Source organism: Pelodiscus sinensis, chromosome 3 (assembly GCF_049634645.1).
Source record: "Pelodiscus sinensis isolate JC-2024 chromosome 3, ASM4963464v1, whole genome shotgun sequence".
Taxonomy (NCBI): Eukaryota; Metazoa; Chordata; order Testudines; family Trionychidae; genus Pelodiscus; species Pelodiscus sinensis.
Genome location: NC_134713.1, coordinates 181,566,511 through 181,579,670, shown reverse-complemented (window position 1 = coordinate 181,579,670; position 13,160 = coordinate 181,566,511). Strand labels below are relative to the sequence as shown.

The window sequence follows — 13,160 nt, the reverse complement described above, 5'->3', positions numbered from 1 at the left end:
CGTGGTTGTGGATGCCGATATCCACGAATCACTCTTGCAGATGTGGATACTAATTTTGTATTTGTGCAGGGCTCTACCAGTAGGCATTGCAATTCAAATGGTTCCTATACTAACCAAAAATAATGCATACTTTACACTTTTAATTTGTGTATTTTCTTTGATGCTACACATTTTCCAAGTGGTGGAGAGGAGAGAGTTAGTGGATGGGCAAATGTTAAAGTGCAGTTGAAGATCCTTAATCATATTTTTAACTCCTAGAAAAAAAAATTCTGAAGCTTATAAGTGCACTGACTCCTATTTTTCCCAGGGGTACTATGGTTATCCACAAGCCTCACAGGAATAGTCAACAAGATTTGTAATTTAAAAAAAAAAAAAAGCAAAATCCTATGTAAGGTTTGAAAAACATAAATAAACGTGTCAAATTTCAATCCAGCGTAACGTTTATCCATTACCTGCTATTTTGTGGGGGGGGGGAAATCCTTGTACTGTATATTGAATTATACAACTATGGCAGGAGAAGTTAGATCTTTGCTCAAGAACTCTGCTGAACTAGGTTCTAAATAAAGATGTGCATTTCATCTATTTTATTTGTATATGAACTATTTCTAATTTATAAAGCAAGTAGATGATTTTCGCGGCATTGCTTGGGTCCTTAACTCAATTCATTTCTCACTGCAGCAGCTTGGGGCCAGCTGAGAAGTGCCTCTCCATGGCCATTGCAGATTCAGTGGGCACAGCTGGGGGAGGGGTATGTGGGGAAGAGTGGGTTCCAGCTGGGGCAGGTCTAGGTTCATCTTTGACTTGCACTTCCCAGCCAGAGTGAGGGAATTCAGCAAACTGTGCACTTTCCCCTCACTCCTTGATGAAAAACAGCCAGCCCCTTTCACCTACTTGGTGATTCTGTCTCTTCTTGGTATGGTTTTATGAGAAGTAATTCCATCCAGATACATCCCATTTTCCTGGCACAACCAAACCCTTACCTTGCTTTGAGTTACAAGAGGAAGCTGTATACCCAGTTTGGTGGTCCTAGCTCTTACTGTTTAGGAGGAGTCCTTGAACAGACAGATGTGCAGACAGACAAACTCTCTCAAATGTATAGTAAATAACAATCGGTACACTTTACTTGGAAGTAAGCTAGTGTATACCACCGAATGAAAAATGAGCTGCTGCTACAGGAAATGGTAAATAAATGTTTGTTTGAGATATGAGAGCTGGGAATGAAAGCTTGCTTTTCTGCCTGTTCTAAATTAGGATTTCATGCTGCTGATCATTACCATAATATCTGTATCTTACAGAATTTGAATAACACATTTCAAAAACAGTATTCATTTTATAGTAAAGATGATCTTTTTCAATAACACAGTAATAGTATTGTAAGTTTGTAGTTCCTACAGTTAAAGGAAGGCACAAGATACTTTATGGTCAGTAATAATAATCTAATTTGACCTTGTCATTACTAGTGTTTTTTATGTTCGTACCCTTAATCTTTGATTTTTCAGCCATCCTGACTGATGATTTTGGTTACTTTTAGGCAGCCATGTAGTTTGTTCCCTAGATACATCATGGTAAAACAAAAAAATTGCCAACAGATGTAAGAGCTATTCTAGCACCACTAATATGTGTAAGTATATGTACTGCAGAAGGAGGGGTCTTTTTTTCTTTTGGTCTCTTAATATCTTAAACTCTGAGACTTGCTTCTACACTATGGCATTTGCGTGAAAATACACATTTAAAGTGCACATAAACTTGAGTTTAGTTCAAATAGATAAAGAAAGATCTTGAGATTTTTTTTTCTCCACTAAAAGATGCATTTTTAATATACTTTAGGAAAAATAGGAAAATTGTAGATGAAACAGCAAATAAATCCGCTTCAGTGAGCCACCTTACCAAGATGTCTTGTGATCCATCTTCAGTACAATCAACATCATGTTCCAATAATAATGTGAAAGTGCATTCTCTTTTGGAAAGGACAGCAGAAACTCCAAAAAAGACCTCATCCAAAAGTTCGGTGGGTGTTAATATTTGATGAAATATTGCAACATGTCTGTATTTTTTGAAAAGTGGGCTGAAAACTGGGTAAAATAAAAATAGTTTTTGTCTCTACATCTATTTAAAGCTGTTTATGAGGGAGTAGGCTCTGGTAGATCAAGAGCTTGCTTGGGAATATATATCTTTATTTCATTTACTATATATAATATTTCCAAAAAATTAGCTCAAATGCCTTAAGCTTACATGACTGAGCTTTTCTTTATATTTGCAGCACTATAAGTATATGCAATGCTGTAAAAGATTTCTCCAGAACTAAGAATGGCTTTGTTAGTGAGTGAGAGTAGAAATAAAATTTGTATTTTGTGGGAGGAACAAACATGAATTTCTGCTTATGTCCTTTTAGGTTCTGTGGGGTTCCAAAGCAGCAGGGTACACAAAGGGAAAAAACTAAGTTTAGAACAGCAACCTGCCCCTAGGGCAGGGGTTGGTGCCACTTCCAGTAGCTCCCCTTGGCTTGAAATGGCAAACTGTAGTCAATAGGAGCTGCAAGGCTCCGTGGCTGCAGAGCTTGAGAGTAAACAGTGTTGTGGTCCCTCCAGGGGATTTCTCTGGCAGGTCTGTGACCCAAGTTTGAAAACCCTTGCCCTAGGGGAAGGTATGACACAACCCAGTGCTTGTACCTAGCTGAAAAGCCATTGAAGTTCACACCCCTCATGTACTCTGAAGCTAAACTGGACATGCTGTTATGGGGTTAGGCCATGGAGTAAAACCTACATGTACTGTTCACACAGCTTCCTCCATTTGGTTATAACTTTTGAGTTGTGTATTCAGGGTCAGCCAGAATACAGAAAAAAGGCTTATATTACTCTACTTTTGTAACGTTAACTTTTTCTTATGTAGGTATTAGACTTGGATCAGAATTTGCAAACAGAACAGAATTTTCAAAAAGCTGATGTTTTGTCTTACTGAGGTTAAGTAAAATGGCTTTCAGATAGTGTAAATGCTATTGTGAGGCCAATTTTATTGTACTTTGTTTTGCTATTGTTGATCTACCAATGGAAAAACTAATATTATGCAAAGGCAAACATGTATAGTAACTGCTCTTTGAAAACATACTATAGCTAATATTTTTCTTTATAAGTGCAGTTGAAATGTTAGCCTTCGTCATGCTAACAAGAATTCCAAAATATATATTCCAGAGCCAGTTAATGATCATCATGTCCTAATCAGGGTTTGTATTTTTTTTCCTGTTTCTCTAGCCCCATCTGATTCTCTGATTATTTTCTGAGAATAACTTAACAGGGAGTGAGAGGTCCACTTGAAAAATGAACTTTTTTTTCTTTGCATTTCCCATTCTACCTAGTAATTCAGTATTCCTTACTCATTGCCTCCAGCCTTTCTGATGTTTCAGTGGACACAAGCCATGTAGCTTCAATTTTCCGTGAGATTTTTATGAACCTTTTGATCTGTAAATGAACTTTAGCTTTCTTTTGAAAGTTAGAGTTGGTTATAAGTGGGAGTAAAGATAGGTTTCTTTAAATACTGGTTGGCTGGGGGTATGTCTATACTTGCACCCTCTTTCGAGAGAGGGATGCAAATGAAGACATTCGAAATTGCAAATGAAGCGGGGATTTAAATATCCCGTGCTTTATTTGCATATTTGCCTGATGGCGCTACTTCAAAATAGCGCTATTTCAAAATAACAGATGCTGTTAAGACGCAGTTATTTAGAGAGAAAACCCTTCTATCGAAATAACCCTTATTCCTCATACAATGAGGTTTATCAGTTATTTCAAGAGAAGGGTTTTCTCTCGAAATATCACATCTTAACAGCGTTTATTATTTCAAAATAGCGCTATTTTGAAATAGCGCATAATGAGAATATGCAAATGAAGCGCGGGAAATTCAGATGTGTGCTTCATTTGCAATTTTGCTCAGCTGCATTTACATCCCTCTCTCGAAAGAGGGTGCAAGGGTAGACATACCCTGAGAGAGTAGGAGGTGTCAAAATATTCAGCATGATGACTGACTTTTGTTTCAGTTAAGAAAATCCATCCAGGTTATTCTCAGAGCTAAAGTTGCTTATAATGTCTTTTGAACAGACTCTTTAATTTTCTAGTTTCTGTATCCTAATTCTAGAAAAAAGTATTGTGCTACTAATCAATTAATATTATTTCAGCTTTTTTCTGCTAATTATAATGAAAGTGAGGAGAGAGAGCCTGAATGGAGGAAAAGGATACTTCCATCTTGGATGTTGCAAGGAGAACTCATGGTAAAAAGTCTTTCAACTCCAGTCACTAATAAAGGTATGTTACTTTCTTTATGTCAATATACATATTCTCTATTTTGATCTCTTCTGACCATCAGTATTATAAAGTTGGCATATAAACTAATTACTTTTCCGTCCATGAAATCCTCTGTACATCTCCTCTTTATAGTTTGTCAGGTGACTGAACATATTTGCTTCTATTGCCACCTTTGTTTCTCACATTATGGTCTGGAATTTGCAGCATGCATCCAAAGAGAGGCTGTGCTGACAATTACAGGATGTTTTAGCACTTTTATTCTGACCTGCACGCCTGACGAAGACCGCCCGCTTGTCATCCTAAAAACTTGTAGACAGTTTTTCCTTTACATGTTCAGTTTTTTCACTTTTTTCCCCTTGATTATGCCTTGATGAGTTTACTTATGTAACAACACTTGTCAGTTTTCTAGTGCCTTTAATTCCAAGAAAAGTGTCTCTAAGTTTTTATTCCAAATTTCAACAGCATCAGCAATGCTACAGCAATCTTTTTGCAATTTGTTCAAGACTATGGAGTTAGGTTTCAGTGTATTTAGCGCATCTTCTACATTACCCTTTAGTTTAACTACTTTTATCCTTCTCTAGTAAAGAAAGACAAGGTGTGTGAAGTAATCTTTGATTGAACCAATTTCAGGGCTACACACATTGTCTTCCTAATATCCTGGGACCAACATGATTACTACAACTCTGCAATTTACCAGCGTAGTAAAACTAGCATTAGAATGGTACAAAAATGAGTTCACTAATCAGTTCAAGCAGATTGACAAAGGTGGAGCAGTCAAGGACACTGGCGGAGATCGCCTTGATTGAAGATAATGATGCATACATGACTGAACAAACGGTGATGAAGAGAAAGCAGATCATGATTTACGTTGTCTGTGGAAGACTTCTCATTACAATATCACAGAACTGTTACCTTGAAACAGTTACGGCTCCAGTTTACCATCATGAGAGACATAGTCCACCCGCTTGGTGTGGACAACCTTGCACCAGCTCAGTGACAGTACTGGGACATACGGGCAACCTGTAGTCACTAAATCTCAAAGACCTACAGTGTCGCCCAAAAGGATAGAGGACCAAAGTCTACCTTAGCTTAGTTATCTGGATCCTTTGATTCTCAAGAGGAGTTATTTGAGGAACAGGAAGAGAGACTAGACAAGGAGGCTACTCATGATGACCAACAACTCCTCATCCTCTCTTGATGAAGCTGTTATGCCTCCCCCACCAATTCTGGCAGACAGCTTCAGTTTCAAGATCTTATTAACAGTAGAGATGGGAAAGTGTAAGCGTGTAAGCCAGGGCTACTTAAGATGTGGCCCATTTGTTTGCGGCCCATGGTGCGATGTGGGTTTATATGGAACTCAACATGTGGCCCGCTGGTGTGATCCTTTGAACATGGCCTCCACTGGGAACACACTCCACAATGGCGAGGTGTCTCCCAGGCTGAGTGAGCACTGGAAGATGCAAGCGGACAGGCTGGCTGGAGCGGATGGGTACAAGGTGTTGGTGTTTCTAGGCCCCAGGGAGAAGGTGCTGGGAGCACTGGGGCATTCTGGGAAGTGCATTTTATTCACATCAGTATGAAATAAGCTATTTTCATATATATTTGCATGTATATGCAATGTGGCAGGGTCAGTCTCCCTCCTGAGACCCTGACCACTGTTCTGTCCACTTTCCTACACTTTCAGGGCTGCAGCAGAACCTTCACCTGCAGAGTTTTTGTCCCTGGGCCTTCCTGGCCCTTAACATAAAGGATGTTATATTGGGCTGAAGCCCTGGGCCAGTCACGGCTGACCAGAAAGTCCTCTTCTTGCCCCGAAGCGGGGAGGGGGGGAAGGGGCCCTCCAACACCTCCTGCTCAACTCACTTCCCCCTGTAGCCTTTAGCAGGGCTGGTGGTTCCTCCTGCTCCTCCATTCTGAGTCTCCTTAACACTGGGTTGTTTTCCTGTCTCCACGCTCCTCCTCTCTCTCCCTCCTCTCCCTCAGGGAGGGTTTTTAAAGAGGCCTCATGGTAGCCCCAATCAGCTTCACCTGGCCCTTAATTGATTTGCAGCTGTCCTTTCTCAGCTGCCCCTAATTAGCCAGGATTGCTGCTGTTTCCTCTGCTAGAGCAGCCTCTCTCCCCTTCCCCCAAGTCCTTTAACCTGCTCTGTCATAGCAACCACACTTAAGTTGCAGCCCTCTGCATGTGCTGTGAGTATCACTGGCCTCCAGGGCTTCCAGAGTTGAGTAGCCCTGAGTAAACCGTTAACTGATGAGCCTGGGCTTATTGGTTAATGTTCAGGGGTACATGTAGGTTTCCCGTGTGCATTGGCTCCCATGGAGCTGTGTGCTGCCCCATGCTGCTGCCTCTCACTCTGAGGCAACAGTGTGGGAGGCCATGCAGGAGTTGTTACATATCCCTATGTGCACCCACTCCTGGAGAACCAACTCCTGCCCTGCGTGTAACTGCTGAAATTTTTCAGCTGTTACAGTTACTTAATTATGAACATTTTTAACATCTGTAACAAAGAGAGTAGTGGATGTGCTACAAATACTGCTTGAAGTGATGGAGTCAAAACACAAGCTACTAGACATCTTCCATACTTCATCAGATTGCATTGCCTTCCTTGTCAACAAGGCCCTGCTTGACCAAGGAAAGACTATATGGGAGACACCAGCCACAACATCTCCTACATGCAAGAGAGCATATTATGTTCCCTTTAAGGACATTGACTTTTTATTTTCTCACCCATTCCTGAATCCTGTTTTTGTCTACCTTATAAATAAATGTGAAGACAGCACCTTGCTAAATTGACACCATTTGACAAGGGCTGGAAACAACTGCGTTTATTTGGGCAAAAGTCATATTCATCAGTGACACTACAATTTAGGATTGCTAATTACCACGCCCTTATGGCAAAATACAATTACACCGACTACTATAGGTTAAATGCCTTCATCAAACATCTCCCAGCTGATCAGAGAACAGTTTTGAGAAATCCTTGCAAAGGGTCAGTTCCTCATGAATACGTAGTTGAAGGCCTTTCTAGACCCTGCTTATACAGCTGCTTCTTGCTCTATCTCAGCAACAAAGGCTACGCGGAGAGCTGCCTGGCTTCACCTTTCTCTTGTCAAAGCAGGTACAACCCCACAGCAGAAGACCTTCCATTCGAGGGAACCAGAGTATTTGCAGGGAGAACTAACAAATATCACATGTTAAAATTCTGGAAGAATGTTGTGTTCCCTGGGAATTTACTCATCTTCACAAATAAGGAGATGCAATAAGTCTTAGATGGCCAGAGATTCTGCCTGTTCAATTTCCTCCACCCCAAAGACATTATGCACCCCAAAGGCAAAATGATGAAAAATGGCTGTGATGGATAGGAGGAGTGCTGGCCAGCAGATGGTGACTCAAGTGTTAAACTCAGATAGCAAAAGGGGTGTTGGTGGAAAGCCAATGGGAAGACTGTTGAAATTTGAATTGTATATAGATACCTTGCCTGCACTCTTTGTGTGTTGATTCTAAGTTAGCAGCTGTAGGAACAGGATGAAATAATCAATCAGAATTACCATGCCCAAAAAATATTGGCATGATTCTGATCTGGACCTTGAGGTACGGATCAGTATGCATCGTGAGTAGAGGGAAAATGTATATTTTCTTTATTTGCTGTCTAGTTACACTTTTTGTGTGTGAATCTATGCCTTCCCTCCCCCCACCCACATTATTCAAGCTACAGCCAAAGGGCTACGGTTCTTTGTGTTTTGATCTGTTCTTTTCTTAGTTGCTCTGTAACACCTAACAATTAAGTATGCTTTATCAAATATATCTTTTTGTTTTGTTAATAAAATCACGTTTTGAAGGTGATCATTTGATATTTTTTTTTGTGTGTCCTGGGAGGTTACAGGAAGGTCTGTGTGTGTGTGTGTGTGTCTGCCTAGCTTGAGAGGTCAGCTATCACAGACGCAGTTTGTTTTGTGTGTGTTCTTTCTTTTTTCAAGCTCTCTTGTGGTGAAAGAGCTTGGGGTACCCCCAGGGAAGGAATTGAAGGGCATGTCTATGCCCATGGCTTTCGAAAAGATATGCAAATTTGGTGCAAATTTGCATATCTTCCGAAAGCCGCAGGCAATCTAGGCGTGCCCCAAGTGTTCTGTCCTGATATTTCATGGTTCTTTAAAATCACTTGATGGTGGCAGCCTATCTTCCAGAGCCAGTGCATCTCTGACTCTGGGGAGTTTTTTTTTAATAAGCAGAGCCTATAGAGGCAAGGTATTTAAGGTCTTGTGTGGGCCCCACCACCTTCTGCACTCAGTGCTAGAGTGGGAAATAGCCCTGACACTGACAAAAAGGGAAACCAGCTGCTCTACAATCACCATCACAGCCAACAGTATCTAAACTTTGGTGTTGATGTGTCAGCTGAGACGTTGTGTTACCACTCCCACTTTTATTTGCTGCAGCAATCTGAATGTATTTCTCCCAGGCCCAGAGTCCTGTACCCAATGGATTCTCAGCCTGGAGCCTCCTACTGCACCTGAACTCCTTCCCAAACTATTGGAATGCAGGCAGGAGGGAGGGGCGTGGGCTCGGGAAGCGAGATTGGATGCAGGAGGGTGCTCCATGCTGCAGCAAACTCCCTCCCAGAGTTTTCACTCATTCTTCACCCCAATGCTCTGCCACAGTCAGGAACTCTGTCCCACACCCAAACTCCCTCGCAGAGCCTTCCTCCTCATAGAATCATAGAGATGGAAGAGACCACAGGAGGTCATCAAGTTCAGCCTCCTGCCCAAAGCAGCACCAATCCCAACTAAATCAACCCAGCCAGGGCTTTGTGAAGCTGAGACTTAAAATCCTCTAGGGATGGAGATTCCACCACCTCTGTAGGTAACCCATTTCAGTGCTTCACCACCCTCCGAGGGAAATAGTTTTTTCTAATATCCAACCTAGACATCTTCCTCTGTAACTTGAGATGATTGCTCCTTGTTCTGCCATCCATCACTACTGTGAACAGCCTCTCTCCATCCTCTTTGGAACCTCCCTTCAGGAAGTTGAAGGCTGCTGTCAAATCCCCCCTCACTTTTCTCTTCTGCAGACTAAACAAACCCAAATCCCTCAGTCTCTCCTCATAGGTCATGCGCTCCAGCCCCCTAATCATTTTGGTCACCCTCCGCCAGAGCCTCTCCAATGCGTCCACATCCTTTCTATAGTGGGGGACCCAGAATTGGACACAATACTCCAGATGTGGCCTCACCAGAGCCGAATAAAGGGGAATAATCACTTCTCTAGATCTGCTGGCAATGCTCTTCCTAATGCAATCTAATATGCTAATAGCCTTCTTGGCTACAAGGACGCACTGTTGACTCATACCCAGCTTCTCATCCATTGTAATCCCCAAATCCTTTTCTGCAGAACTACTACTTAGCTAGTTGGTCCCCAGCCTGTAACAATGTTTGGGATTCTTCCGTCCCAAGTGCAGGACTCTATATTTGTCCTTGTTGAACCTCATCAGATTTTCTTTTGGCCCAATCTGTCTAGCTCACTCTGGACCTTATCCCTGCCCTCCAGCGTGTCTACCTCTTCCCCCTAGCTTAGTGTCATCTGCATACTTGTTGAGGGTGCAATCCATCCCCTCATCCAGGTCATTAATAAAGATGTTGAACAAAACCGTTCCTAAAATGGATCCTTAGGCACTCCGCTAGAAACTGACCGCCAACCTGACGTCGAGCCGTTGATCACTCCCCATTGGGCGCGACAGTCTAGCCAGCTTGCTGTCCATCTTGCAGTCCATGTATCCAATCCATACTCCCTTAACTTGCTGATGAGAATATTGTGGGAGACTATCAAAAGCTTTGCTAAAGTCAAGCTATATCACATCCACTGACTTTCCCATATCCACAGAGCCAGTTACTTCATCATAGAAGCTAATCAGATTGGTCAGGCACGACTTTCCCTTTGTGAATCAATGTTGACTAATCCTGATCACTTTCCCCTCTTTCAAATGCTTCAAAATGGATTCCTTGAGCATACCCTTCATAATTTTTCCAGAGACTGAGGTAGTATTTCCCTGGATTGTTTCTTTTTTTTTAAAATGGGCGCTACATTTGCCTTTTTTCAATCATCTGGGATCTTCCCCTATCTCCACGAGTTTTCAAAGATAATGGCCAAAGGCTCCGCAATGACATTTTCTAAGTCCCTCAGGACCTTCAGATGCATTAAATCCAGACCCATGGATTTGTGTATGTTTAGCTTTTCTAAATAGTTCCTAACTTGTTCTTTCCCTACCAAGGGCTGTCCGCCTCCTTTCCATACTGTGTTGTGTAGTGCATTCGTCTGGGAGCTGACCTTTGTCCGTGAAGACAGAGGTAAAGAAAACTTTTCCCACATCATCTATCACTAGGTTACCTTCCTCACCCAGTAAGGGCCCCACACCCTCTCTGATCACCCTCTTATTGCTAACATGACTGTAGAAACCTTTCTTGTTATCCTTCACATCCCTTTCTAGCTGCAATTCCAATTGCGCTTTCGCCTTCCTGATAACTCCCCTGCATTCTCGAGCAATATATTTATACTCCTGCGTAGTCATCTGTCCAAGTTTCCACTTCTTGTAAGCTTCCTTTTTGTGTTTAAGCTCACCAAGGATTTCCCTGGTAAGCCAATCTGGTCGCCTACCATGTTTGCTTTTCTTGCTGTGCCTCGGGATGGTTTCTTCCTGCTTCTTTAAAATATTGCCAGCTCTCATGGATTCCTTTCCACTTCATGTAAGCATCCCAGGGAATCCTGCCCATCAGTTCTCTGAGGGAGTCAAAGTCTGCTTTTCTGAAGTCCAGGATGTGTATTTTGCTTCTCTTCTTTTTTCCTTTGGTCAGGATCCTGAAATCTACCATCTCATGATCACTGCTTCCCATGTTGTCACCCACCTCTGCTTCCCCTGCTAGTTCCTCCCTGTTTGTGAGCAGCAGGTCAAGCTGCGTGTGGTCCCTGGTCGGTTCCTTCAGCACTATACCAAGAAGTTATCCCCAACAGTCTCCAAAAACTTCCTGGATTATCAGTGTACTTCTGTATTGGTCTCCCAACAGATGTCAGGGTGATTGAAGTCCCCCATGAGAACCAGGGCCTGCGATCTGGAAGCTTCTCTCAGTTGTCTGAAGAAAGCCTCAGCTACCTCATCCACTTGATCCGGTGGTCTATAGCAGACACCAACTGCAACATCACCCCTATTGCTTCCACCTATAAACTTAACCCATGGACTCTCAACAGGCTTTTCTCCCTCTATATACTGGATCTCTGAAATCATACTGCTCTCTTACATAGAATGAAGAGCCTTTTCTTCCCCAGCCTGTTCTTCCTGAACCGTTTATACCCTTCCAGGACAGTGCTCCAGTCATGCGATTCTTCCCACCAAGTTTCCATTATTCCAATCAAATCATACTTCTTTGACTGTGCCAGGGCTTCTCATTCTTCCTGTTTGTTTCCCAGGCTTCTTGCATTCATGTACAAACACCTTAGATAACCAGTTGTTCGCCCTACCTTCTCTAGTCGAATCAGAGGTCCTCCTTTGTTGCTTGTTCCTCCTTGTGTTTCTTCCTGGTATCCAACTTCCCCACTTACCTCAGGGCTTTGGTCACCGCCCCCAATGAACCTAGTTTAAAGCCGTCCTCACTAGGTTTGCAAGCTTGCCTGCGACGATGCTCTTTCCTCTCTTGGTTAGGTGGATCCCATCTCTTCCTAACAATCCTTGTGCCCAGAAGAGTCTCATGGTTGAAGAAACCAAAGTCCTCTCTCCGACACCACCTGCACAGCCACGCATTTACTTATTCAATTTGACGATCCCTCCCTGGACCTTTTCCTTCAACAGGGAGGGATGGACAAGAACACCACTTGCACTTCAAATTCTTTTATCCTTCTTCCCAATGCTACATAATCAGCTTTGACCCGCTCAAGGTCATTCTCGGCCATATCGTTAGTTCCGACATGGAGAAGCAGGAAGGGGTAGCGATCCGAAGGTTTGATCAGTTTTGGAAGACTCTCAGTCACATCCTGAATGTGAGCTCCTGGTAAGCAGCACACTTCTCGAGATTCCAGGTTTGGATGGCAGATGAATGACTCAGTCCCTCTTAGTAGGGAATCCCAGACCCACCACCACCACCCATCTTCTTCCTTTGTGGGTAGTGGTCGTGGAACCCCCATCCCTAGGACTACATATCCCATGCCTTCTGGTAGATGGTGTTCCCTTCTGATGTCTTCCCTGAGAAGTCCCTGCCAAAGCGTTCTCCACCACAGTGCCTGTGGAGAGAGCCTGAAAGCAGTTACTTACCTCTGCAGGGATGGGGGATACTTGAGTTGGCCGCCGCCTTCTTCTCGAGGTTACATACTGCCAGTTCTCTTCCTTGTCCTGTACTGCTTTCACTGGGTCTTCCTCCTGCTGTGCCTGCAGGATTAAATGCTACTTTCTATCTAAGTCTTCATCCTCTCTGACGGAACGTAGGGTTGATACTTGGGCCTTAAGTCCTCTAATTTTTTCTTCCAAAATGGCAATCAGCTTGCACTTAGTGCAGATGAAATCCTTTCTTCTGGGAGGAAGACAAGCATGGCACATGCTGTGCAGGTAACAACAGCAGTTGTATCACTATCCATACCTGCCTTCCTTCTGAGAGATTCCTCAGATGTTTTTAAATGCCTCCCTGAAGGGCAGGAGAGAGGAAAAAACATTTTTTTGTTAGGGAAAAGAGGGTTCAAAACTATTTCTAGCTCTAATACTGTAAAATTGTTGTTCTGCATGCACTTATAATTGTATTCAAGTTCATGTCACATCTACACTAATCTGAAAAACAGTTTGCAAACCTGTTTTTTATTTTCCTGTTTTTCATATTAAAATTCCGTATTGTGATTTG

At 42.7% G+C, this 13,160-nt stretch overlaps 1 protein-coding gene across 2 annotated transcripts in view; it reads left to right on the top strand.

Annotated features, from left to right (window-relative positions):
• The window catches only part of APLF (aprataxin and PNKP like factor), an 84,827-nt gene that overhangs the window by 31,591 nt on the left and 40,076 nt on the right, over positions 1-13,160 (top strand). For both annotated transcript variants that reach the window (XM_006114108.4, XM_075925559.1), the window contains exons 4-5: positions 1,828-2,008; positions 4,169-4,295. In XM_006114108.4, the coding sequence (XP_006114170.1) occupies positions 1,828-2,008; positions 4,169-4,295 (308 nt within the window). The remainder of the gene's footprint in view (positions 1-1,827; positions 2,009-4,168; positions 4,296-13,160) is intronic.